The following is a 24,573-nucleotide window of genomic DNA, read 5'->3' as shown; positions in this document are numbered from 1 at the left end:
CGATGAGGCAACTAAATAATGTTTCATTACTTGCATATTAGGTACAACATTAATCTAACATTAGTCTTTTTTGCCTGTATATATTTTCCTACAGTGAACAAGCACAGCGCAGTAATTGCATTTCGGTTGGAGATGAATTCTGTGAGCGAGGCAAAATAAATAAATAAAAGCTAAAATGAAAATACGGCTAGAGGCCAATCTTGTATGGGGATCACACCGGCTACACGCTGACGCTCCAACCTATGAGTACGCAGAGTTCATTACTAAACGGTTATGTGATAATACTCGGTACCCGTGGGCTGAATTTGGTCTTCGTTTTGAACTCACACGCCTGGTAAATTTTGCGTATCTGGTCACAAATCTGTCCACATCCATGCAAACAAACACGCGAACACCTGCCAAAGTACTCAAAACCATATTTAGATGTTCCTGCCTCGAGGTGCCTCGAGGATCATATTCTGCCATGATGACGCTCTCACACACAGACTCACAAGCTGTGCTGCGGCTGATACAAACAGACAAATCTCCAAAGAAATGATCATCCACATTACATTCTTCATGAGTCTTCATATTCTTATGTATCCACACTAACTAAGACACTCTTGTCTACCTCGGGGTATTTTATTGTGAAGGTGTCAGCAGTTTTTTTCTATTTTGCTTCCTTTTCCCAATGCAAGCCGTGTAATTAAAGTTTTTTTTTTTTTAATATATTATTTTCTGTACTCTCTTCTTTTTCTCCCATTTCCTCTGAAACTGGGTTAGTATGGAAATCAAGGAGGAGGTCTCCCAATTTGTGCTAACTTCCAAAGTCTACCCACTCCCTCTCAATAGAAGATAGTCCCAATCCTTAAAAAAAAAAGAAAAAGAAACACATCTCAGAACAGTGTTTCAGCATTTCTAGAAATAACTTTATCTAGTTTTATTCACTTCAGTGCAGAGTCAACAAAATCAGCCAACTAGTATTTCCAACCCTTTAAGGATTTCGGGTATTCATGGCCTCGAAGCTTGAAGCAGTAGTAGCCATCAGTTTAACATTTTATTAAATAAAGTCATGTCTGTTTCTTTTTTATGGAAGCCATGTAAGAAATACACGGGACTGATGACGAGAGCAGGAAGTCAAAAACAGGAGCACCCTAGAGAAACTGGTGGTGGATTTTCAAAATAAAAGCTCTTTTGCAGATTCTGCTTCTAAGCAGTGTGGAGTTTTGCAAGGGTCATTGCCGGAGGCATGAGATCACAGACACCCACCCAATTATGTGGCATTTTAGGTGTAGTTTTGTGCTAAAGTAAGCTAACTATAGATGCTAGTTGTTGCTTGATATTTCTAGTGCAGGCATGAGTGGCATCAATGGTCTCATCTTTGTAAAATGCTGAACAAATCTTCAATGATATGTCTCTGTTCTCCAGGTGTGTGGTTACTGCAGCCACGCTTATTAATTTTGAACCCTTTTAGAGTTGCCACAGAGTGCAAAAACCAGTTGATTAATTGATTAGTTAGCTGACAGAAAAGTAAAGCAAAACAATTAGGATGTATTTTATCTGTTACTTGGATAAAACCAGCCACTGGATGACTCACTGGGCTGGAAAATGTCTCAGTAATCAATAATGAAAACAGCAATTAGTCGCAGGGCCAATAAAGTGTCCTGACCTGTGTATCAAAGCATTAAAAGTCATTCTTTACTTAAACAAGAGGTGTTATGTCACAGCATGATGTCCATTTTTGAGGGCCAGCTGTGGATATGGAGGTAGGGTGTTCTGGCCCAGACATTGAAACCGGTGTTGTTCCTGATGCATAGTCAAAGTTAGGTTAAAAGCACTTAATACTAGAAAAAAGAGCTTGCATGAATATATGTGTGAATGGGTGAATTAGACTTGTAGTAAGAAAGCAGTTTGAGTACTCAAATAGAGTAGAAAGAACTATATAAGTACCAGTAAATTTACTATTACCGCGATAAAAGACCACATATTGTGACTTTACAGTGGTTTCTGTCGTTTCTAGTCGTTTACTGTCAATATGCAATAGTTCCCATGTACAGTATCACTCGTATAGGACTTTGTTCACAGGCAAAAAAATCAGCTTCCTTACAAGTAAACTGTAAATTCATTTGTTTTCCATGCTAAATTATTTGGTATCATTTTGTTCTTGGTAGCTTCAAGTGTGAAGGAGTTTTGGCATCAGTTTCAAATCAGTGTTCCTTCAATAGTATGCAAAACTATGCAGGAAGGTTTTTCAAAATGTAATCAGATCATGCATGAGTTATCTATGATGCACGCTGGCTTCGTAATCATGTTTACAAAAATCTGAGGACATACACAAAGTTCAAAATCGAATGTTAACTCGGGTCATTCTCATCCTCTTCCTCTTATTAGCATATTAATAGTCAGTTTGATACTTTGTGTTCTGTTAGCTGTAGTTCATGTTTTGCATATAATTCTGCTGCCTGAGAAAGTGCTTGTCTTCCTCTTGTTGCCTTCATCTTGTTTGTGATACAGATTTCAGGATGAGTCTGCAGAAAGTAATTGAAAGGTGCAGACAAACAAACAGGCTCAAAGCACAGGCATTTAATCATTATGCCTGCAAGGACAAAAACAAACACGTGGACATGAAACCGCTCCATACACGTTTGACCCTTCCCTGACTTCCTGCTGCTGCTGTGTTGAATACATTAACCTTTCCCGACGACTTTCCGCGGAGACGATCCTCAATATCGACACGCTATCAATCCCCTTTAAAATTACAGCCCGCTGCGTGATCCGCCTGAATGCCACACTGTGAAAAGCTATGACATTTCCCCTCTGTTCATCCGGTGACGCGTTGTCATGGCAACCACCGAGACAGACAGGTCCGCGCTCCATGGCGAGAGGGTTTGCAAATGAGGTCATGTGTGGTTTGGAGAAACCTTGGAATCGGAAGGGGGGAAAGCAAGACGCCGGAATCAATCATGAGATGAATGAGATCAGAGAGCTTCTGTGTGTTTATATTGTGTGGCATTATTGTTGCAGCCTGGCTCACATTCATCGTTGAAGCTTTTCTTAAGTATGACTCATGCTGTATGTCTAAACTAAGAAGAATGCTGTGAGCGGGACCTTCAGTCTCCATCTATCTATATATAAATCTGTGAGGGATTAAAAATAGCTTAAGGCTTTATCTGCAGGTTCGGGGATATTGAGACTTTAACTCCACTTTGGTGAACCTCACATTTACAAAATTTAAAGCACAAGCACTTACAGCAGTGACTCGAAAATTTCACTTGGTGCAGAACTCCAGTTTCATGATCAGCACCAACATTAAAACTGCTGACAGGTGGACTCAATAGCATTTTGTTACAATGCGACGTTTCGCTTGAATATCTTGGATGTGGACATTCATGTCAATGTAACTTAAACATTGCATTGCAACCAGGTAAATTGACATTTTAACACAGTAAGGAGTGTAAGGCATTGACCCGGCATCCCTATGCGATCGCCATTCGAGGATTTGCTGGCACAAGTCTGACTCATGGAGGCTCCACTCATCAGGATTTTCATGACCCAAGGGATTCACGGCCAGTGTCAGAGTGTCCAACACCCCGGGCCACCACCAAGAGAGGAAGCGTCCATGTCTACAGGTCAAATCTGTTTTGGCTTATGAAGGAAACTACACAGTGTTGGATTTTATTGTTGCAGCTAATTGGTGTAGATACAGCACCGTCTTACTGAGAGCTTTATAATTAGCAGACTGCATTTGCTATAATATTGTGTACCACAGACAACCAGCTAATATTATAAGAAACCAGGGGTCTGAAGTCCTTCCTCCTCCTCTGAAACAGAGTCCAATTTGCAATACAGACATGCACAATACTGTACTAGTTTCATATGGAGCATGCTTGCCTAGAAAAAGCTCCTTTTAATAAGGAAAGTGGAAACACATCAGAATACCAGAGTATTATTTTTGTTCGTGATTCAGTTATGATCAAGTGACCAGACCTTTGTTTTCTGGTACTCATTCCCTGTAAAGAAAAACTGAGGCGTAAACAGAAATCATGGAGCAAAAGCTGTGATATAAAAGTAAAAATAATTTCTCACACACAGTTTAAAACAAAGTTTAGTGAACTATGACTATTTGTTGACCTTTTGTATATCTAATGCATTTATTGTATACACAGCGATCTTCTATTCTCCACAACCAACCTAAGGTGACACTACCAAAAACCAATGAAAAGATAAACATCCTACTGATTACTGAGGCGCCTGTTCTGTCTGAAACCACGCCCCCCTCTTACAATTTGTTTGATTAGATTTGAGAAACCTGGATGAGCATTTTTTTAAAAGACCTTTTTTAATGATTGGTTTCAGAGATTCATGGTCATTTGTAATGATAATTACAGTCTCAGTCATATAGGCCTATAGACTGGTTGGCAACCCTCTGGCAACCTCAGGTCATCAGGGATGAAATGTCTATTTCCTCACTGGATGCCGGGTTAAACTGGTCGCAAAGTGGATGCTGCATCAAAACCCTCTTTGTGATTGTGTTCCATACTTTGCATGGAAGATGCCAACTTCTCTGCAAACATTTGCCAACTGCTCACTAAGTGTTGGTGAAACTGTAACAATGGGACACAAATGGAAACAGAGAGCATTTGCCTTTGAAGTTACCCGTATTGCTTTTTTGCTTGAACCAACATGTTTCAAAAGGTGTAACCTTTACTTTGACGGCCTCTGATTCCAGTTTGTATTGCTTTCTTCACAGTTTTACTAACCAGTTTGCAAGCACTCTTGACAAGTGAGCATCTTCCATGCAAACTGCACGTCACCGCAGCAGGTCTCCACCAACCACTTCCCAACATGTTGGGTAATACACAACTTTCCCTAGCAGTTGGTGGTCTCCAGCGAGTCTTTATGCCTGTGTGACTGGACTAAGGACTTAATTTTGGATAAACTTGATAAAACCTTTTAACTGTCCTGTATATGATAAAAAGAGGTATGTGTACATGAAGGTGGACTTACCGTTGACGCAGAACTCATAGGGTGTACAGAGCTCATCTTCAAACAGGCAACCTGGAGGTCAGAGAAGGTGAAACAAAGAGGAGACAAGAAATGAAAGCAGCTCAAGTCGTTAAAGTGTTTGTCTTTGCTGCGGAGAAAATGCAATGCAAAATTAGCTAAATTTTCTAAATATGTGGCAGAGCTATAAAAGTGCAGCTTAGGACTACATTAACTCTAGCCGTAGGCTTTGCCGCTAATGGCAGAGCCATCAATCATCAATTAGTGTGACTTCCCCTATCCTGTCTCTGACACTGATACCCCAACTCCATGGGCAGCGCTTCCATTTATGAATGTTGCATGAATATTAATGAGCGTTAATGCTTGGACTAAGAATGGGTGTTCCAGACTAATAAATGAACAGATGGCAGAAGCATTATGAGTAGCTGTTCCCTGTGTTCATATCTCTCTCATGTGGGAGTTGCGGCGAACAGAGGACTGATTGTTCTGCTCGCCGATCTGCACAGGTGATCCTCTACATTTACACATTTCCAGGAAAAGACTGAGGCGTGAAAAAAAACAAAAAAACAAAATTAAAAAAACTCCTTCTGAAGTGTAATTTTCTGTCTTGTACGGAGGAGGTGTTCACACATTCAGGATCAAAATTAACTACACAGAGCACAAGATTAGGCTAGTTCATTGAGCCCATGATACACCACCTCATGGCGTTTGCAGTGCTGGTAACACACGGAGAGTCTGCAAACAACTAGGCTGAGCCTCAGTCCTGTTTCTTCAACTCTTTTATCTTTGTTATTTCCCCTCCCTCCTCTCATCATGCAGAGTGACGGAATTGGATGCACCCTCTTGGCCCGGTGGCCTCGATGGACAGCAATGAGCAGCTTGTGACCGTGAATGAAGAACAGGCTGAGTAGGAGGAGAGGTGTCTGTCAGACTTCTTTAATAATGAGAAGAGATAGTTGCGGGATGTTGGATAATCAATTGGCACAGAAAGGGCAGATAATAAGGACAGGTGTGGAAGAGAGAGGAACTTTTCAGGCTTTACTTATCCAAAGTTTGTTCAAGTTTCTTCTCTCCCAGTTGGACGTGCAGGTCATTATTCTGTTGCATTATTAAAGGCTAATCTGCGTGGGAACTGGAACTTACAGGCACAGTGCACAGCCATTTTGTTTAGGAGTCGAGGGCACATTTTATGAAATTACTCTTTTGTAAGGTAATGGCTTCAATATGTCAGCAAAATTGTTATTTAATGATGTAGAGTGGGGCATCAACACAGAGCTGTAAGGTCGCTCAGCTCTCTGGAACAAAACTAAAAGGCAGAATGTCCCGAACTGAAGAAAAGGAACTTACTGCTCCAAAACCGAGACCATGAATTGCTTTTCCAACTCATTGTACCTGAATATTATTCTGCATCATAACGAGTATATACCTCATTTTAATGGACACGTTATAGGCTAAAGGATGCCTGTATATGCACCAGTATATTTTTGGAAGAGTCATTTTCAGTTACATTTGCAATTTACAAATAACTAAAATCATAACTCTAATGCTCATGGTTTAAAACCTGGGTTTTAGTGCAGGGCTTTTCTGTCTTATATCAGAAGGTTTGAGACAGAAAATAAACAGATAATAAACTTTCTGCATGCTCCCTGACCAGCACCAGAAACAGTATCTGATGGATAAAAAACCAAATATTTCCATATTTGGTGGAGTTGGTGGAGACCAAAAACAGAGTGACAAGTAGAGTGAATCATCCAGACTAGAGGCCTGAAACAAAAATCCATATGAATGTTAATGGTAACTAGTTTCATCTGGAGGTTTGAGACGACTTCTAATAGTTTTATCAATGTTACTATGGCAGGGTTGTACTTCTACGGCGAAAAAAATCCAACTGAAAACCAGGTCTGATCATATCCAGGCCAACACTTTCCAATCATTGCTTACTATCAATACAGATACATTTAGCGAGGCAAAAAAAACAAGTTACTCTTTTGCTCAAGTTACTCTTTTTCGTGCAGGCGGTCAATACTCACTGGATTAGAAATGTTGTCCTTTGCAAACATATTCTTCATATCCATGCTTTAATATATATGAAACACATACAAGTTTATGGAGATTCAGTTATCATGTACAAAGAAAAACTCAACAAATGCCCGTCATGCAGAATTAGGCGGATACTTGCTCAAAATTAACATTCAAAGGAGCTCCATCCCCCCAAGACACCCTCAATCCCTCAAGAGCCACTTATGCCAGCTGGTGTTGAGACTGTGTCCACTCAAACACGCCCCAACAAGTCTCACAACAGCACTGCTTACCGAACACAAGTCAGAGCGAACCCAGTCATCACACAATGCGAAGAAATTTATCGGAAAGACTGGAGAGAATGAACTAAAAGCCAAAACAAACTAGAGAGATTATGAATTGGCAGAAAATCCCTTGACTGTCAGAGGCAGAAATCAGAAACATTCCAACCAGGCATAAGCTCAGTGACCATAAACCGGCAATGGAAGATACAAACAGAAACAAAACTGTGACAGGTGAGGTTAAAACAGAGATGCATTCCCTATTAAGATGTAAATTATTCAGTGACGTGAGGACCACTTACTTCAACCAATTCAGATCTGTATTTCAGTGAGCTAAACAACATGACAAAATTAGAAGCAGTCCAAGGAGAAGGACACGGGGCCTATCTGGCTGCCCAGCATATATCAAAATGACACAACCTGAGGGACAGTGAGGACCAGGACTGACATACACCTGCATGTGTTGTACTCTATAGCTGTTTACTGAACTGAGTAGAAATTAAATGAATTGATACTGATACTGTTTTTCCTATTGATATCTTTTGATATATTTCAAAACTTTATGTATACTGTGAGTGAATGAATATTGAATGTTGTCATGTTCCTTTTCCTAACGGCGCTATCACTTGGTTTAGCTACATGGCTGTCTTCCCCTGCTTGTCCGCCACTGCTATGTCCAGTCTGTTAGCCATCACCAGTTTGTCCAGCTCTATCCTCTATGGAAGTGCCACAGCATCTGGGCTTGGTCATTCTCAACCACCCAATGGGGCGTGGCCTATTTGACCTTTGGTATCTCCAGGCCATACCCAGCACGGATGTTCAATTTCCAGTACCATGTATGCCCTCCCTGCTAGCGTGTTGCACCCTGCTAATATGTGCTCGATTGTGTCAGTAGCATGCACCTGTTGTATCACCTATATTAATCTCTAGCTCTCTTCCACAGTGTGTCTTTTATGTTGTTTTTATCCCCTCACCCCCAACCAGCCCGGGCAGATGACTGACCCCCTGAGCCAGGCTCTGCTGGTGTTGCCAAGTGCTTGCTGGAGAAGCATGGGCCATTACCACTCTTGACTGAGTCATTTGACTTTCTGATGATGAAAGTCAATTAATGACATTAGTTAGAGTTCAATTAATTTCTTGGTTAATCAATCAACAGAAAAAAATTGACTAAAGAAATTTGGATAGTTGATTAACAATTACAGTTTTCCTCATACTAAACAAACTAGTTAAAGCTTCTAAGCTGAGAGGATTTTTGCTTTTTCTAATTAGGTATCACTTCCTGTCAGTTTGTTGTTTCCACAAATGAAACAATTTTAAGACGTCACCTTGGGCTTGAGAGAAAAAATGTTCTGACATTTTATAGACCGCACAAACAATATTCACCTGCCAGCCCTAATTTTCACACGACTCTGTTTAACTTACCAAGACTTTCCCATTTAGCTCGAAGGTAAATGAAAGAAGAATTTACACCAAACTTATAAAGCAGTCACTTAGAGCTGGAAGAGTCAATCCCTCTTGACCATGCGCATCTCAGCACTCCGCAATTAGTGTCAGTCCATTCAACTTTACTTCCTCATCACTTCCCTGCTTAATTCATGGGGTTCTCTGGGAAGCCTTGTCAGCTCTCAATATTAATTACAACTTTCCACTAATAACGCGTCCAGTCGAGCATAGTTAGTCAGACAGTATGTGTGTGCGTGTCTGCGTGTGAGATAGGCAGGGACATAGAATTGATAACAGCACAGCCCCTTTCTCCAACACCGTGCCGAAATGATTAAAATGGCGCCTTTTAATTAAAATGCAATCACAGTGGATGCTGCTGATTACCTCAGGCAGAAAAAAGGACTTGTCGATGCTAAGGGAGAACAAAAAGGAGTCCTTGCTATATCTTAATGACGCATCCTGACAAAGAACAGCCGCGCTCTTTTATTCAACCCAAGGCCTACAAGATAATTTCACAAACACAATGACCTTCATGAAAAAGTGTTACATTTGGTATTAAGTACTGAGGCCGTGTCAGCCTCATCACAGATCAATCATGGCTTATCTGTAGCCGCTCTTCAAGTCAAGTAAGTGCAGTTACAGACGCATTTAAAGGGAAATGATTTGTGCTTTTTAGCCGATTTTTAACTTAAGCATGTGACTTTTTTTCCTTCGACCCGTGTGAGCAATGCAGCAAAAACGTGTCATATATGCTCACCTTTCAACCTGTTATCACTTATCTTAGTTATGCCGTTATAACAATGATTTAAAACACAGCAGCAATTGTGTTTCCAATCAAAATGAAGGTTTTGGAGCACCCCAGTCACAGTCCAGACTCATATCTGATTGAGATGCTGTGGAGCCCGTTCATACCCCAAAACCCTCCAATGTGGGTGAATTTAAAACAATTCGGCCACAAACGCTTGATTAGATTTGGGTTTTTACAAAGGATCAGGTGCATTTTGTATTACTCAGGTTATCTTTGTTGATGATTTGAAACATTTAGTGTGACAAATATGCAAAAAACCAAGAAATCAGGACTCTTTAGAAACTAATAGCAAGATTTAGAGATATTGAAAGTAATTGTTAGTAGCTGCACTAGATGAGAGCCGACTACAACTGCTGTAAATATGCAGAAGTTTCTGCTCCCAAAATAGATGCTTTGTGACCTAATTTACAAATGCTGTATGAAGGGAGACTCCAGAAGGTCACAGGAGTTACTTCACAGTTTTTTAACAAGATGCAGCGGTAGTTAGAGGCCTGTATTCTCAAGAGACCATAAAATAGGAGGTGTATCAGACAGAAGTGCATAACTACATGTGCTGCAGTCACTGTTTGTCTCTGTCTGCCTTTCAAAATGACATTAAAACATGCTGTGCAGACTTTGCATAAATAACACCTTCAGAAAAGCATGCAACAATGGGAACTTGGACGGGATCTATTACCCTTTCCGAGACCTACATGCAGCACAGAAACACTTTCCGAGGATGTGCCCTGTCTACTTTGTTACAAGTAACTGCTATTTAGGGCAGTGAGCGCACCGACCGTGTAAGTAAACAAGGAGCAGCACACCAACATGCAAAAAACTATTCACCTATAACTAAAACCACCAGCGTGTTGGGACACAACAGCGTGCGTATCTCCCCTTGGGGTGTGAAATCAGAGAGGAGTGAAAGGCTTGTTTGGGGAAAAGCAATTACATAAGTTTCTCATTAGAAAACGATATAACCACATTATCCCACAGTTAATCTCCACCTGAGCATTATAATGCTATTCAGTACACATCCCAGTGCACATTTAGGTCTCTAAACGTTTGGCTGTGATTGGCTGACCTTGGCCCGGAACATTAACTATGTCCCTACGAGGCAAAACCCAAAGCTCAACAAGAAGTCAGAGGCCTGATCATCCACTTTCCCTCACAGGTGGTTGGCCGGTGCTTGGGTACCATCTGCGATGTCTGAGGGGCCAAGGAGAACGCTGGGAGCCTGGCAGCGAGAACAGCCAATCCCGAGGCCTGCTGCAGTTAAGGGCATATTTCATTCACTCTCTGGGGCCACCAAAGTATCTTTTATTATAGATATAAGGTGCGACCAAGGACGCCTGGCTCATTTTTTAAATTCATGCACAACTGTACCATCAGCCAAAAAAGCCATTTTAGAACAGCGCGGCGGGTGACAACGGCAATCAAAGTGCAAGTGAATTGAAAAGGGAGCGTGGCTGGAGCGGGGACAGCAGAGAAGAACATCACCTGCAAGCAAATTAGCATCAGCTTGACACCATGTCCGCAGATTTAAACAGCTTGTGTCATTAAGGCGCTCTCCTGCTAAAATTAAAGATGGCTCCAAGCTTTTCTCTGCTCCAGAAGGTCTGTTCTTGTCAAAAGCTGCATGCTATGTGTCAGCAACTGAGCTCTGGTTACCTTATCACGATCCTCGATGTTTTTATACATTCCCCCCACGCGTTTTCATCTGAACATGGCAGGACGCTGCTATAACAGTTGTTTCAATAAGACAGTGACATTTTGTTCATCCACATTTCATCGGGAAACTATTTTCTCTGGGGTGAAGGACAAAATGAATAATTCACTTTAACACCACAAGAAAATACAGTAATTCTACCATTGAGGCTTCACTTTTATCTCTGCATTAGAGAAAAACGACCCTTTTATGTCTAAAGGAACAGTTTTCTTCTCAAGGCTGAGCTGAGAGCTTTCTTATGTGTCCAATGTTTGTGAAGCAGCCAGTTAGCTTAGCTTAGCTTAGCTTAGCTTAGCATGTTTAAAAGCTTTAGGTTGTTAAATGCTGATCGATCATACGGATTAAAGGTTTCACAATCACGTTAGTGCAGCTGAAAACTCTTCTGAAGATTAAAAAAAAGTAGTCAACTGGACCTGGAACATCAACTTCTGTGTGATACATAAAGTGTCGTATTTAATGGCTAAAAAGAACAACAAAAAATCTAATTAAGTCTGCTAGGTATCTGTCTCTCAGACTGCTTTCTCCATTGAGCACATTTCTAATTGACCTCCAACTTTTAAGCTGTAGTGTATACCTTGTTAATTAGTGACCTTTAAAGTCGGTGCTGTTGGGTTATTTTAAAACACAGCTAGCTGTTTGCCCTTGTTTACAGATTTTGTGCGAAGCTAATTAGCTTTTAGCCGTAGCTTTTTTAACCTGTAGCGTAATTATCATTTTTATAGTGTTTTTGTAAAATATTTCACCCAACAATAATCTTCATCTGACTTTTAGCAAGATGGCACATATAGATATTGTGGGACTTTTTCTTTAGTTCAAAGCATTTAACAGAAACTAAATCTAAAAGTGTTTAACCTGAATTAGGAGCTTGAGGCTCAAAGTCAGGGGACTCTGGGGTCACTTTGACTGAAGAGAGATCCTGATGTGAAACCACCTGGCATCCAGAGGAGTGTAACCAGACACAATTCCCTCAGAATTCCCAGGCAGGCAGGTCACTCTCAGTCACTCAGCTGCCAGCTCCAGGCGACAGCCCAGACAACGGCTATGAATTAAAGATGGCAGCATCACTGCGGCAACAGAGGACCCAGAAATAGGCCGGGTTGACCTTTTTCCCGACCTGCACTGAGTGATTCAGACATTTGATTTTCTCCCTTCTCCTGAGGTGTGATTGAGTGTTGAAAAGCAGAAGTGGAGCGAGTGAAACAGCTAAGCCTCCCCTTTCTTATGTTCCAAGGAGCTCGAAGTGAACCAACACAAACTGCCCTGAGGGGAATATCTAATCCTGCAGGTGAGGACAAAGGTTTAACTCTTGAGTGCCAGCTGAACCTCGATTAAAGTGCAGGTCAGTACCACGCCTCGGTGTTTGGACTTTACTGTCCTGCAGATGTGACATCGATGACATGCAAATGGGAGCGAAATGACATCTTTGTTGGCCTCAAGTCATTTATGTGCCTGAGTGGTAATTTCACAGCTTAAAATGAAACTACTCAGCTGTACCACCTGTGGAATTAAACGCCTTCAGATCCAGATGAGATGAGAGGAAATTGATATGAAACTGTCTCCATGCCTCTCCCTGGTCAGAACACCTCTCGTCACTGAGGGATTGGCATTTTCATGGCTGCAGTTGGTACAGACACCCAAAGGCATCACATTTCTGACTCCGTGAAAACACCGTGGCAGTGGGGTGTGGTTTTCTGGCTCAGCTGTGAAGAGAGGAGGGAAAGTGATTCGTTTGAGGAGGGTGGCACACCTGGCGTGCATCTGCTGATTAACCTCTCCTCTTATATATAGTAGGGCAGGAGCACAGCAGGCGCTGAGAGAACCTCTGAAAAGAATGACGACATAGAGCGGAGCGGGCATTGATGTGTATGAGTGCGTAACAAAGAGGGCAAAATAAACAGGGTGTGTGTATAAACTGGGATTGGCCTGGCCTCTTTACACTGAGGAGAGTCCTCAGTGTAAAGGCTACAAACACACATAAATTGCACACATAAAGCCCTTCTCTTAGCTGACTTTAAATTTGGAAAAAGCAAATAAATATAACGCAACATAAACTGAACAAATAGCATTCCTGCTCTAATATTTTACCTTACATGCTTTATGGAGGAACAGATTTTATATTTTATGTGAGTGTCATGTGTAATGCTTCTGCATAATCACCCCATTGCAAGATGAATATCAATATTAGGCTATCCAAAAGGAAAGGCAGTGTATATTCAGGTGGATTTTAAATGCTGAGGCATTCAGCAGTATCCAAGTCCCATTATTTAAATTTGTGGCCCCCAGGGTGACCGCAAAGGGGGTTAAAACACACTCATTTTAAACTATTTATGCTACCAACTAGTGCCATTTGTCAACCCTTCCGTCTTTATGGCAGAAATACGGATGTTTATGTCCTGGTAGAAAAAACGTTTTTCTCATGATGGATGGTTTTGGTTGAAAGGAGCCAGTTGAGGTGGTTTAGGTATCTGACTGGGATGTCTCCTTGATGGGTTTCGGGGAAGGTGACTGGGAGGAAGCCACAGGGCATACTCCAGACTGAGTCGAGAGATCGTATCTTTCAGCAGGTTTGGGAAAGCCTCAGTGTTTCCCCTGATGAGCTGGAGGTAGTAGCCGGGAGAGGAAGGCCTTGACGTCTCTGCTGAGACTGCTAACATCGTAACCTGATCCCAGAGAAGTGGCAGAAGATGGAGGGATGCACGGACGAACGGTCGTTTTTTCTCATTAGTCCTCCATTTAAACTGTATTAAGCTCTAAAGTCATGATATACTGAGCTAGCTTATGATAGCTGTTAACTTAGCACTACAGCTTCTTATCAAAACATGACCACTTCTGGCACCAACAAAACACCAGGGTGGTGACCAAAATGCCAAATTCTTGGCCCTAAACAGAAAGTAGTCCATCAGCCAGGAGGCAACTTGGCTGATGGACTACTAGCTATATCGATCTTTTACAGACACAAGACAGACTCTGATGAGAAGCTGATTTGCAAGAGAGTCATTGGCATTCATTAGGATTTGTGTTTCTGGTGACCTGATGAAAGGAAGCACTCTAATCCTGGGCCTTCTTTAAACCTCAGTTCTCTGTTAAATGCTCCACCTGCTTGCTGCTAATTGTACGTGCCATGTTGTTCTTTGTCTTTGCCTCAAAAGACGCTAAAAACCTACTGATGAGAGAGCTTAGCAGGATGCTACCCAAACTTCCTAAGAGATGGTAGAACTAGCTACTGAGTTTAGACCTCATCCACTGAAAGTAGGTGAAGTTGTGCACCTTCTTTGTTGTAGACGTCATCTTGGGGGTTTTACAAATAGTGCTCAATGATCCTTTTTCAAGAGCTGGAGGAGATATATGTTACTAATGTACTTCAAATGAGACAGTTGGTCACAAATATAGGAAAACACCCATCTCTCTTTTGCTTTTTTCCCTTCGAACAGTCATTTTCCTTTCCTGCTGCACTGAGAAATGGCCCAGAGTATTAATCAGCATCCCCCAAAGGCAAAACCGGAACGTTACTGCTTTAATCACAGCTGAGATAGTATAGATTAATTCCTGTGCTCAGCTCACAGCTTTCAGAATCCTCATTACTGTGTTATTGTCCTCATTATAAATCTTAGCTCCGCCACACAGAGGTGACCTTCAGTCTGACCCCGTTACCGACACCGGTTAATTTGAACCTTGAGAAACGCCGTCCACTCCTCCTTGTAAAAACCGATGATGTTTTTAACACTCGCTGCGTCACGAGGCGGCGAAGCTCAGGTGTGTGCAGAGGCGAGAGAGTGCAAAAAGGAGCACGTTCTTTGCACTGTTGTTGGCACGCAAGCGGGAAAACGCTTTCTTTGTTTGTGTTTTTAATCAACGTAAAGGTCCAAATGCGTCATGTTCTTACACCTGACAAGTCTCAGAGGAAGAAAGAGCCTCTACTGAACTATAAACTAATTTTAGCGTCTAAAAGAAAAGCAGACTTCCCCTGGAACATGTTGCCTTCCTCGCCTCTCTGGTGGCACTCCTCCTCCTTGACCCAGAATATCTTCAAGGTTCACCTTGAACTGAAGAGAGCCTAACGAGATGTATCGTCTCAACACGTCTATCTTGACACAATTCTGACTTCATTCCTCTCATAAGCTGCCGACATTTGCCTGGAAAGACACAGGAACAGCCAGCCGCCGTGCTCCCAACACACTCCTCTGAGCATCTGTTGAATCACAAAGAAAATCCACACTCCGCCTGTTATCACACCAGCCGTGGAAGCAACCCAGGCCATGGATACACAGCCTGCTTTGTTTTGCATTTTTTTCTTTGCACTTTCAAGGGTACAATTGTGAAATCAACTAAAAACTCCAAAATACCAGTTTCCCAAACAATCTGAAAAACAGCGTCGCTCAAATAGCTTATCAGTCTGCGATTCATGTCATCCTCAAAACAAGACTTCCAGCAGCTGTGTGCCTGCATAGTGCGGCTGAGAAGAGGTCCTTTACAACACCGTATGCGCTTTATTAGCAAGAATCAATAGATATATATTATATTCAGCAACAGATGATGGCAGAACTGTTAATGTTAGATCAGTTACACTCGTACTGAATGCTGCAGCTGTTGAGTTTATTAATTTGGAAAAACAGGCTTTCCAAATAACACACCAAATGCTTATTTAACCATCCTGTGCTGCCATGTGCATGAAGAGGGGGATGTACTGCACAATAAAAACTCATCCAATAAATGGTTTGCCATTTATTACATGAGTCAAAGGCCTTAGTGAATTGTAGAAGGGCTCCTCATACGAAGTGTCAATAAAGGCTGAGCTGAAGGCCGGCGCTTTGGCCTGACCCTCCAACAGACCAGTCAAGATGACTCAGACGTCCTGAGAGAAACGAAAAACGCACTGTGACCTTTACTGAGAGTAGGAGAGCCATCAAAGCCGGGTTTTATTAGTCTGGCAGTCATATTAGTTCTCGTCCTTATATGAGTTTTAACTTAATTAGGAATTTTGGTGGCAGAGGAGTTTTCATTACTAGAAAACTCATATACATACATGCATGAGGTGTTTGACTATATGTCCTTCTGCTTTGGCCCAAAGTAAAATATCTCAGCAGATGGATTACAGTGAAATCTGGTGCAGATATGTTTGTGCAGAAGATCTTTGATCACTCCTTTGCTCCCTTAACTTCCTCAGGTAAGCTCTTCTCCATTTTAGGCTATACACCTGTAAACATAATTGCCCATATTGCCACTATGAACTTGTTGTGGTTTAATTCAAAGCACCAAAGAGAACCTCCCAACTCCTCTTCTTCATACTTGTCAGCAGCAGATATTTCTGCATCAAATTTATATTTTCTTTGTCCGTGTATTTATGGAAGTATTGCCTGCTTGGCACATCCAAAAGGAATAAAAGGTTGTAACAGAACAATTTTAGGGTCAAGATGAAGGAATGAACTTTATCCACATTCATTTTCAAATATGCGCACATCAATTTCAGGGGCACGCCCACTTTATCTGACAGGTGGATGCTGACACAGGTGGCTGCTGTGTGCGAGCTAATTCGAGCTACTGACAAGGACCTCTGGGGTGGGTGTCGGAAGTGGTACTGGTGTTTTTAAAGGAATTATCCGACAAATAATATGACTTTCTGTGTTTTAATTGTACTGACAGCTAGGGGTGGAGGCTATAGCCTCAAAATTATATCACAAAATTTCAAGGAAATTTGCAATGATGATAATTATGGTGATTGCAGCTTGCAGGCAGCAGCATTTATTAGTGCAAATAAAATAAAGGGCGTTTTCCATCCTTCTTTTCCAATGAGCTACTGTCAGTGATGACAGACTACCTCATCTGAAGTGTGCATCTATTGCCTGAAGCAGCAGCAGTATTATAGTGCAATAGTAGTGACACACCATTATTTATAGTGACAAAGGATAAGTCAAAAGCAGAAATGTAGCCCAGGTAGTGTTTTCTTTTTAACCAGCTGCTTAAAGCTCTGCTTTTCCATCATTTAACTGCATCAGTAATTCCCATCCATCGTTTGGTCTTTCTGTCATATTGAGTGCAGTGAGTGAGCGCTCCGGTGACACTCTGCTGAGTCATTTGTTTACTTTTGGGTCGCACATCACCAGCTGCTAGCACCTCCTCCTCGTGTGTCTTCATAGCTTAGTGGTACTCCTGGTGTTTTTTGTTTTTTTCAAGTGGTGAAACGAGTTTGTTGTTTCCACCTTTATCAGGAACAGGTTTTTTTTGAATAGTGTAAAAGTGTAGCCTACTTTGTTGGAGGTTGATGAAGCAGTACCACTCAAGACCGGCACCCGCTCTCGCTCTCAGACGTTCTCGGGCTTGTGTCGTTGTGTGGGCTAGGAAACAAACTCATGGTCTTAATAAACCACTGATATCATAATATTACACTTTTTTTGATCATGTAAAAATTTATTTATACCAGTATGTCTGGGGACAATATGATACGGCACAGCACGCTCTAGTTTTTAAGTGAAATTTCTGTAAATTCTAAATAAAATGGTCCCAAAAAATCAAATGAAAGCAGCCAAATTATTAAAATTGAGGCTTAAAAACATCCAAAGCCTTTCTACTGTGTGATGACTGGGTTGATCTTTCATATACCGTCTATGGCAGGGGTGGGGGAACTCCAGGCCTTGAGGGCAGGTGTCCTGCAGGTTTTAGATGTGTCCTTTGTCCAACACAGCTGATTCAAATGGCTAAATCCTCAACATGTGTTGAAGTTCTTCAGAGGTCAGTTATGAACTAATCATTTGATTCAGGTCTGCTGACCCAGGTTGATATCTAAAAGCTGCAGGACACCGGCCCTTGAGGCCTGGAGTTCCCCACCCCTGGTCTATGGTAACAGCTTCAAATACACTGCACCTTCTTCTATTGAGGTTTTACATACTGCACTGGTGGACAAGTTAATGTGGCATTAACTTCATGGCAGTCACTGGGAAAATGATTGCCCAGTCCAGTCACGCAGACCTACAGACTTGTCAGTGATCACCCCCTGGCAACCACCTGTTGCTAGGGAATGTGTATTCCCCAACTGGTGGCAAAAACGTCCTTGTGTTTGCTTTGGTCGCTAGCATTTTGCTGACGTCATAGTTTGAATGGAAGTGACTTGTCTACAAACCCTGTCCAGCTACTCTCCGAACTATAGCGAAAGAGTGAAAAGTGTGACACAGAGTGTGACACAAGTTGTGCCAACCTGTTTCAAAATTCACTTGACACTTGTTTGAGTTTTTTAGTTAGCAAGTATTTGCAGAGAAACATGAAGAACTACAGACAACCACAGCATTCTACAACCAAAGCAATGTCAAGAGGTTTTTGGTGCTTTGCATTGTTTGCCACCCAGTTCACCCAGTGACACCGAGCAGCCTCCAGAAACCGCTGCCAACAGGTTGGGGGAATGCACATTTTGTGTCCTAGTACCACAAAAAAGAAGACATCCTAAACCACGCAGCATAAAGGATGAAAAAAGCTGACTTCCACTGAAGCAAGATGTCCTGCTTGTGGATGCAGACTTCACCATGTTCATAATCTGTGCTGTAGTAAAATATCAATCCTAATACTGCTGCACATTTCGATCGCCTCTGTTGATTTATTACCACTATGAGATGCTTGATTACCACTCAGTCCTGATATCTATTGGATGACAGAGGGCTGTGGCAAAATACATACAGCTCAGCAGCCAGTTAATCAAATCCCACTTGTCTGGGTATGTTAGGCGGTGGCTGCTGAGAGCCAGCTGTAAAGAAAAAAACCAGACAGCGCAGCCTTAAAGCACATCCACAATGTACACATTGGAGAAAGGTCACGTATCAATCAATATATCCTCTAACACTCCTTAATTTGTGTGTAAAAAGGAAGTAGGTTTCCTAAAGTGTGTTGAGGGGGGTGGAACAGATTTGCTCAGAGGCTGTCACAAGCCCCGCGTGTCCATGTTAAACTCTGCTCAGTCTGATCTCAGTGTTCCTGCTAGATTTGTGTGTGCATTATTAGAATCGTGACAACACCTCGGTAGCAGCTAGACTGCTCTGCTTTCCCTTTATTAGATCCTCAGAGCTGCTCATAACCTTTAAAGGATTAATATTTCTTTCTTTTATTATTTACATATAGCAAGTGTTGCTGAAAGTACATTTTTTCTCATAAACAGCACAGCACCTGCAAGCTGGAGAAAAGCTACCTGCATAGCTAACAAACACTGGGATTTTTTCAGTAGTTGTATTGGGATTCAAGTCACTGCCAAACCTCTGCAAACAAAGCAGAGATGCTGAACAGAATTTTAACAACAATCCTGATGGAAATACTGATCACAAGGCACTAGAGTGTTAATGCGCAAAAGTCGGTTTCTGCTAATTTTCTATTGGCTACAATCTCTGCAGGAGTCAATAAATTCATTATTTAAATTCCGCTTTTTCTAACTTTGTGTAAACAAGGCATTAACCTTTCAGCACTCTTCAAATAAAGATGAATAGTTGCCAATCCTTTGATAAAAATCTTTCTGACTCTTTCATCAATTACAAGCACAGCAGGCCGTCGCGTACACTAAGGCAAAATTAAAGTGTAAGAGTGCTGTTAAGCTTTTTAAATGCCGCTGCCTTTTGGTTAATTTACAAGTGCTGTGCTTGTGAATTACATCTCACTTTCAAGGCGGCAGACTCAAGGCTGGTTAGTGAGTCACCTGGGTGGGAACAAGTTGGAAACGCGTTAACCAGTCCATGACCTCTCCCAGTCTTTGGAAGAACAGAGCGTCCTCCCAGAAGAAGCCGCTCAGACGTCAGCAGCTGGGTCAAGGCGACGAAACAGCACGCTGTGTGAGCCAGTCTAAACCAATCTAAAACTTTAGTGCATCACAGAGACGACGAACAGCAAATACAGGAGGAATAAAGGGTTTAAAGTTTCAACAGTGGTGGGTAATGGTGGCATGTTTTAGGCTATTGTAGGTATTGTAGCTGCCAGGAGAAAAGATCATTTAACTTTGAGGAAAATTTACTTTTATCTTCTTTAGGATTCAATTTTTGCAGCCAAAATAGTTCACGTTAGAAAACCTAACAGCACACAGAACAGCTGTAATTTAGTTTAGCGTTATGCTTTTAAGCTGATTAATTTAGTAAATTACTACAACATGAACCCACGAAACATCAGTTGCTTTATACTTTCTTTAAAAAGTCCATCTACCAACAAAGCAACAAATGGACTCACTCAGTTTTTCTTATTTGCATTTCATTTACATTTGTAGGCATTCAATTTTTATGCTAGATGTATTTCTGACTCTCTTGCAACCAATTCGTTAAGGCTTTATAATTACAACTGTAAATGCTTCAAAAATTAAAATCCGATTTAAAACCACTAATATTTTCTAGATATTGCTTCTCTTCTTATCTATAGACAGTATAAAACATGGATGTAGCTTCTAGGTCCAGTAAACAAAGCCAGTGCAGAACAGCCACAAACCTGCTGATGGCAATAGCTGTGGTTGTAAAAACACTTCCAGTTCTATAGTCTGTTGGAAAACAGCTTTCAGTCTTGACATCTAAAACACTTTCCTGCTAAGTTTATGGGCCCAGTCACACGTTTCAAGACATAATGAAAAGAAAAATTGTCTCTGTTGTAAATCTTGGCCATACTATGTTGCAAAACAGATGATTATCTGTGCACCGAGCGAAGCAGCAAAGAGTGAGTTTATTCTAATCTCGTGTTTCTATGTTTTTGCTGTTGTTATATTATTACTAGGGGTGGGAATCGAGAATCAGTTTAAGTAGGTTCAGAGGTGTCCAACCATCAAAATCCTGTTCCTCCAAGCTTATCAGGCCCTTATTACAATGCTGGCATGTTTTTCTGCCAGTTGCATTGATTCATTGATTGGGCCACAGAGTGTACAAAAAAAAGGTGCTTTCAGCCTCTGGGTCTGGAAGGTGAAGCCAATAATGACGCACCCTATATGGACAAACATACTGGTGCACCTACACATTACACCTACTGGAGCTGTTCGGTCATTGAAACCCATGTATTGAAGTTCCCAACACACAGTTTTGGTGCTGATGTTAAGGATTATATTAAGGCTGAGCCTGTTGTCTCTAGTTTCTGTTTGAACTCTAGAATCTGATTAGATTTTAGTTCTTGCTACTTTTCTAATCCATTGCCCTATAAAAATTTTTTTTTCTAGATTACTTTATATTTGATTCCCTGCATTTTAGTTCCAATTAGCCTTCCTGGTGTCATCCTGTACATTGCTGTCAAGTGTTTGTCTCTCTTATGCAATTTGTTGTGTCATTACTTTCATTTCCTTCAATATTGCCAGAATTGGTTTCAGCTGTGTTTTGTTACCCCGATGTTTCCAGTCTCCCAGTATCTATTTAAAGCCTCCGGTTTCCTTAGGTCTTTCTTGAATCATAAGGTGTTCTTGTCCATCCTTCTTTGTGCGTGGGAAATGAAATAACATAAATTCTGTGTTACTTACTGTATTTTTTTCCTACTTTGTTTTGTTTTTTGTTCATGAAGTCTGCCTCAGAAGTCTGCATTCGGGTCTAAAACCTGCAAACCTTGACAACGTGGTCTGCCTCTTTGTGACTCAGTTGTTGTGCTTCCTAAACACTCCTACTTTGCAAGAATATCTCTTACACTTAATATCTCTTAGCTGATGGCAGGCTTCATGGCTAGGTGCTTGATTTTATACACCTGTGATAACAGGACTGAAAACACCTGAATTCAAAGATTAGGTGATGTTATCCAGATACTTTTGCCCCCCACATAATGCAGCTTAAACCTGTATTCTTTCTAAAAGCTAGCAATGGATGACTTGTACAGCTTTACCTGATCTATAACCTCAGTAACACTCCCCCAATAAGTCAATGGTCTCGTCACCAGTTTTAAGTCGTCTTCTTTAATGTATGAAACATATTTGTCCTATTTATTTAAAAACAACCAATCAAACAGGGTGTGCCTATCTAGTGATGTCATAGTGCCATATCAGTCTTTTATATACAGTCTTTGGTGTTGGTCTTTTCATTCTACAAAGAACATTTATCAGGAATCAATAATTGAGTTGACCTGTATGCAGAATCGATAAAAACACTAATGATCACTAATGCTCATCTCTTTATTCCCACACAGCCAATAATAGGTTTGGATAACTGCTGAAGTGTCTCAGGGGTGGAGTCTTTGAGCCAATGTGGAAAATGTTGTGCGTATGGCCATAAATTCACACCACTACTTAAATATCACAGCCATTAACTGCATTTTCAGAGCTTGTAGCTGCAGACTTATTTTCACCGTCTGGCTTTCATGTGCTCTCAGACATGCAGGATGTATACACCCACGCACAGCGTGCTCTCACCGTCTCTCCCACACAAACACAAAGATGTGGTTATTTTTAGACCAAGATATATACATATGGAGAGAGCTTTACATATGCTATATAAATAGAGTCACATCATGAGTGCACTTTGATCCAAATCTTCCCTATGACATGGCATAATCCGCAGTGGGGCTAATTAAAAACAATAACCATCCCCAACTCTCAGCCACACTCTGACAATGGAGACCTCATTCACACACACAGAAAAACACTCTGAGAATTCAATGAGAGAAATGCACTCGGGGAATATGAGCACTGACTCATTCACAAGATTTTGAAGAATAAATTAGCCAACTTGCAGGGAGAAATACCCAGTGAATAAAAGGGTAAGTTCTAGGCTTTCTATATTATTGTATATGTTAATCTAATCACTTAGAATGTGTGTGTATATATGAGAAAATAAGAAAACAGGTTACCAAAGGGCTTCCTCCTGTTCTAAATATACAGAATATGATGCAGCTCAGTGTCTGTATGAATCATCAGAGCAGGAGAGGCGACCAGAGACCTATATTCGCCTCTAGCTCATGATAAAGTTTATGATGATATGTGCTCTGCCTCCTGATCCTGGATCAGTACATCTGATTTTTTTTTTTTCCAGTGTAAATTAGCTCGCACACTACTGAAGCAGGAAAATGAATCATTTAATCTCTCATCTGTCTGAACAAACGGACACAATTATCACTGCGGCCGCTCCAATACATCACTCTTTGGACATCTGCCACTCTTTTCTTTCAAATCACAGAGCAGTGTCTGAGGCAGGGCTGGAAGAACAAATCAAGGGTAATGAAAATTTACCTCAGCCAAGTCTGAATATGAAACACAGCAATATGAAATATGCCCTCTTTTCCCGGGGAGCATATAGGATGTCATCAAATATTTAACTGAGTTTAAAATTGCATGCTCCTTAAGGGAACGTGTGAGTAATTTTTATGTATTGGGAAACTGGTAAAGGCATATGAAATGGGATGCATTGCTAGTGATGTAGGAGGTAAAAGGTGGTCACACACACAAAAAGTGTTACAGGAAAGATTGTGTCCATGAGGCCTGAGAGGTTATGTAACTTTTCCCTGTTCAGGTTTCATCCAGTCTTGCCCACGGCACAGGTAAGTTTGCATGAAGATGGTGATATGCTGTTTGCAAATACCGACAATATGAGTCTCAGCATGCATTTTAGGAACTTTTCTGCAAAGAGAGCAACTGTTTATATTAGAGATCCAGCCAAAAGAGGGCAACTCGGGAGGATTTAGCACCACGGACAGAGCCTGTGAGCGTATTTACAAAACAAAAACAACAAAAAACCCAAAACACTTGATATGTTAGGGGGAAAAAGCAATAAAAGAAAGTGGAGCACAGCTGCTTACCAAATTTTCTGTCGGCGAGGGCAGGTGAGGAGCAAAGGCTGACAGCCAATGCAGCGAAGAGGACGGGACACCAGACTGAATCCATACCGCTCCTGCCTATACTCCAATCCATCGCTCACCTCCGCTAAAACAGCATGTTGTTTAACGCCAAACTCAAAGTGTCGGCCGCTCGGAGGAGACTCTCACAGAGAGAGCATGTCGGAGGGCTCGGATAATAATAATAACAATACGAAGAAAACGGGTAGAAACTGGAGCCGAAGTGGCTAAACGGCAACACAATACAGGCGTTGTTTCAGCACCACAAACAGCAACCAGCCTCACGGAGGAGCCCCTCCTAAGTTTCTGACGTCAAACACACACATGGTGAGGAGGGATGATGCGTGCAGCATGCAACAGAGCCGGGAGGGGTGCATGGATGGAAAGGAGAGCGGAGATGTGAATGATCACTGCCCGAAAGCCGTGCAGCCAACATACAGAAACCGGGGAAGGAGGGGGGTGGGTGTAAAAACCCCCACAACTTCGGATTGATTGATAGATCTGATTAAGATGACTGGGGGAAACAAATGACGTGCACTGCAGGGGAGTTACAGAAATACTGCACATGAATATCAATGAATGAGCTGCTACTA

General features: G+C 41.5%; 1 protein-coding gene across 2 annotated transcripts in view; it reads right to left on the bottom strand.

Moving 5' to 3' along the window:
* The window catches only part of ptprn2 (protein tyrosine phosphatase receptor type N2), a 145,294-nt gene extending 120,958 nt beyond the window's left edge, over nt 1–24,336 (bottom strand). The window contains exons 1-2 of one of the 2 annotated variants that reach the window (XM_005448928.4): nt 23,945–24,336; nt 4,987–5,037 (exon numbers count right to left, since the gene is read on the bottom strand). In XM_005448928.4, the coding sequence (XP_005448985.1) occupies nt 4,987–5,037; nt 23,945–24,056 (163 nt within the window). In that variant the 5' untranslated portion in view covers nt 24,057–24,336. The remainder of the gene's footprint in view (nt 1–4,986; nt 5,038–23,944) is intronic. The other variant, XM_013277574.3, reaches the window with a different exon arrangement.
* Between the last annotated feature and the right edge of the window lie 237 nt (nt 24,337–24,573).

Source organism: Oreochromis niloticus, linkage group LG9 (genome assembly GCF_001858045.2).
Source record: "Oreochromis niloticus isolate F11D_XX linkage group LG9, O_niloticus_UMD_NMBU, whole genome shotgun sequence".
NCBI classification, from domain to species: domain Eukaryota; kingdom Metazoa; phylum Chordata; class Actinopteri; order Cichliformes; family Cichlidae; genus Oreochromis; species Oreochromis niloticus.
The sequence above is the reverse complement of the archived record's forward strand: the minus strand, read 5'-3'. Positions and strand labels throughout refer to the sequence as shown.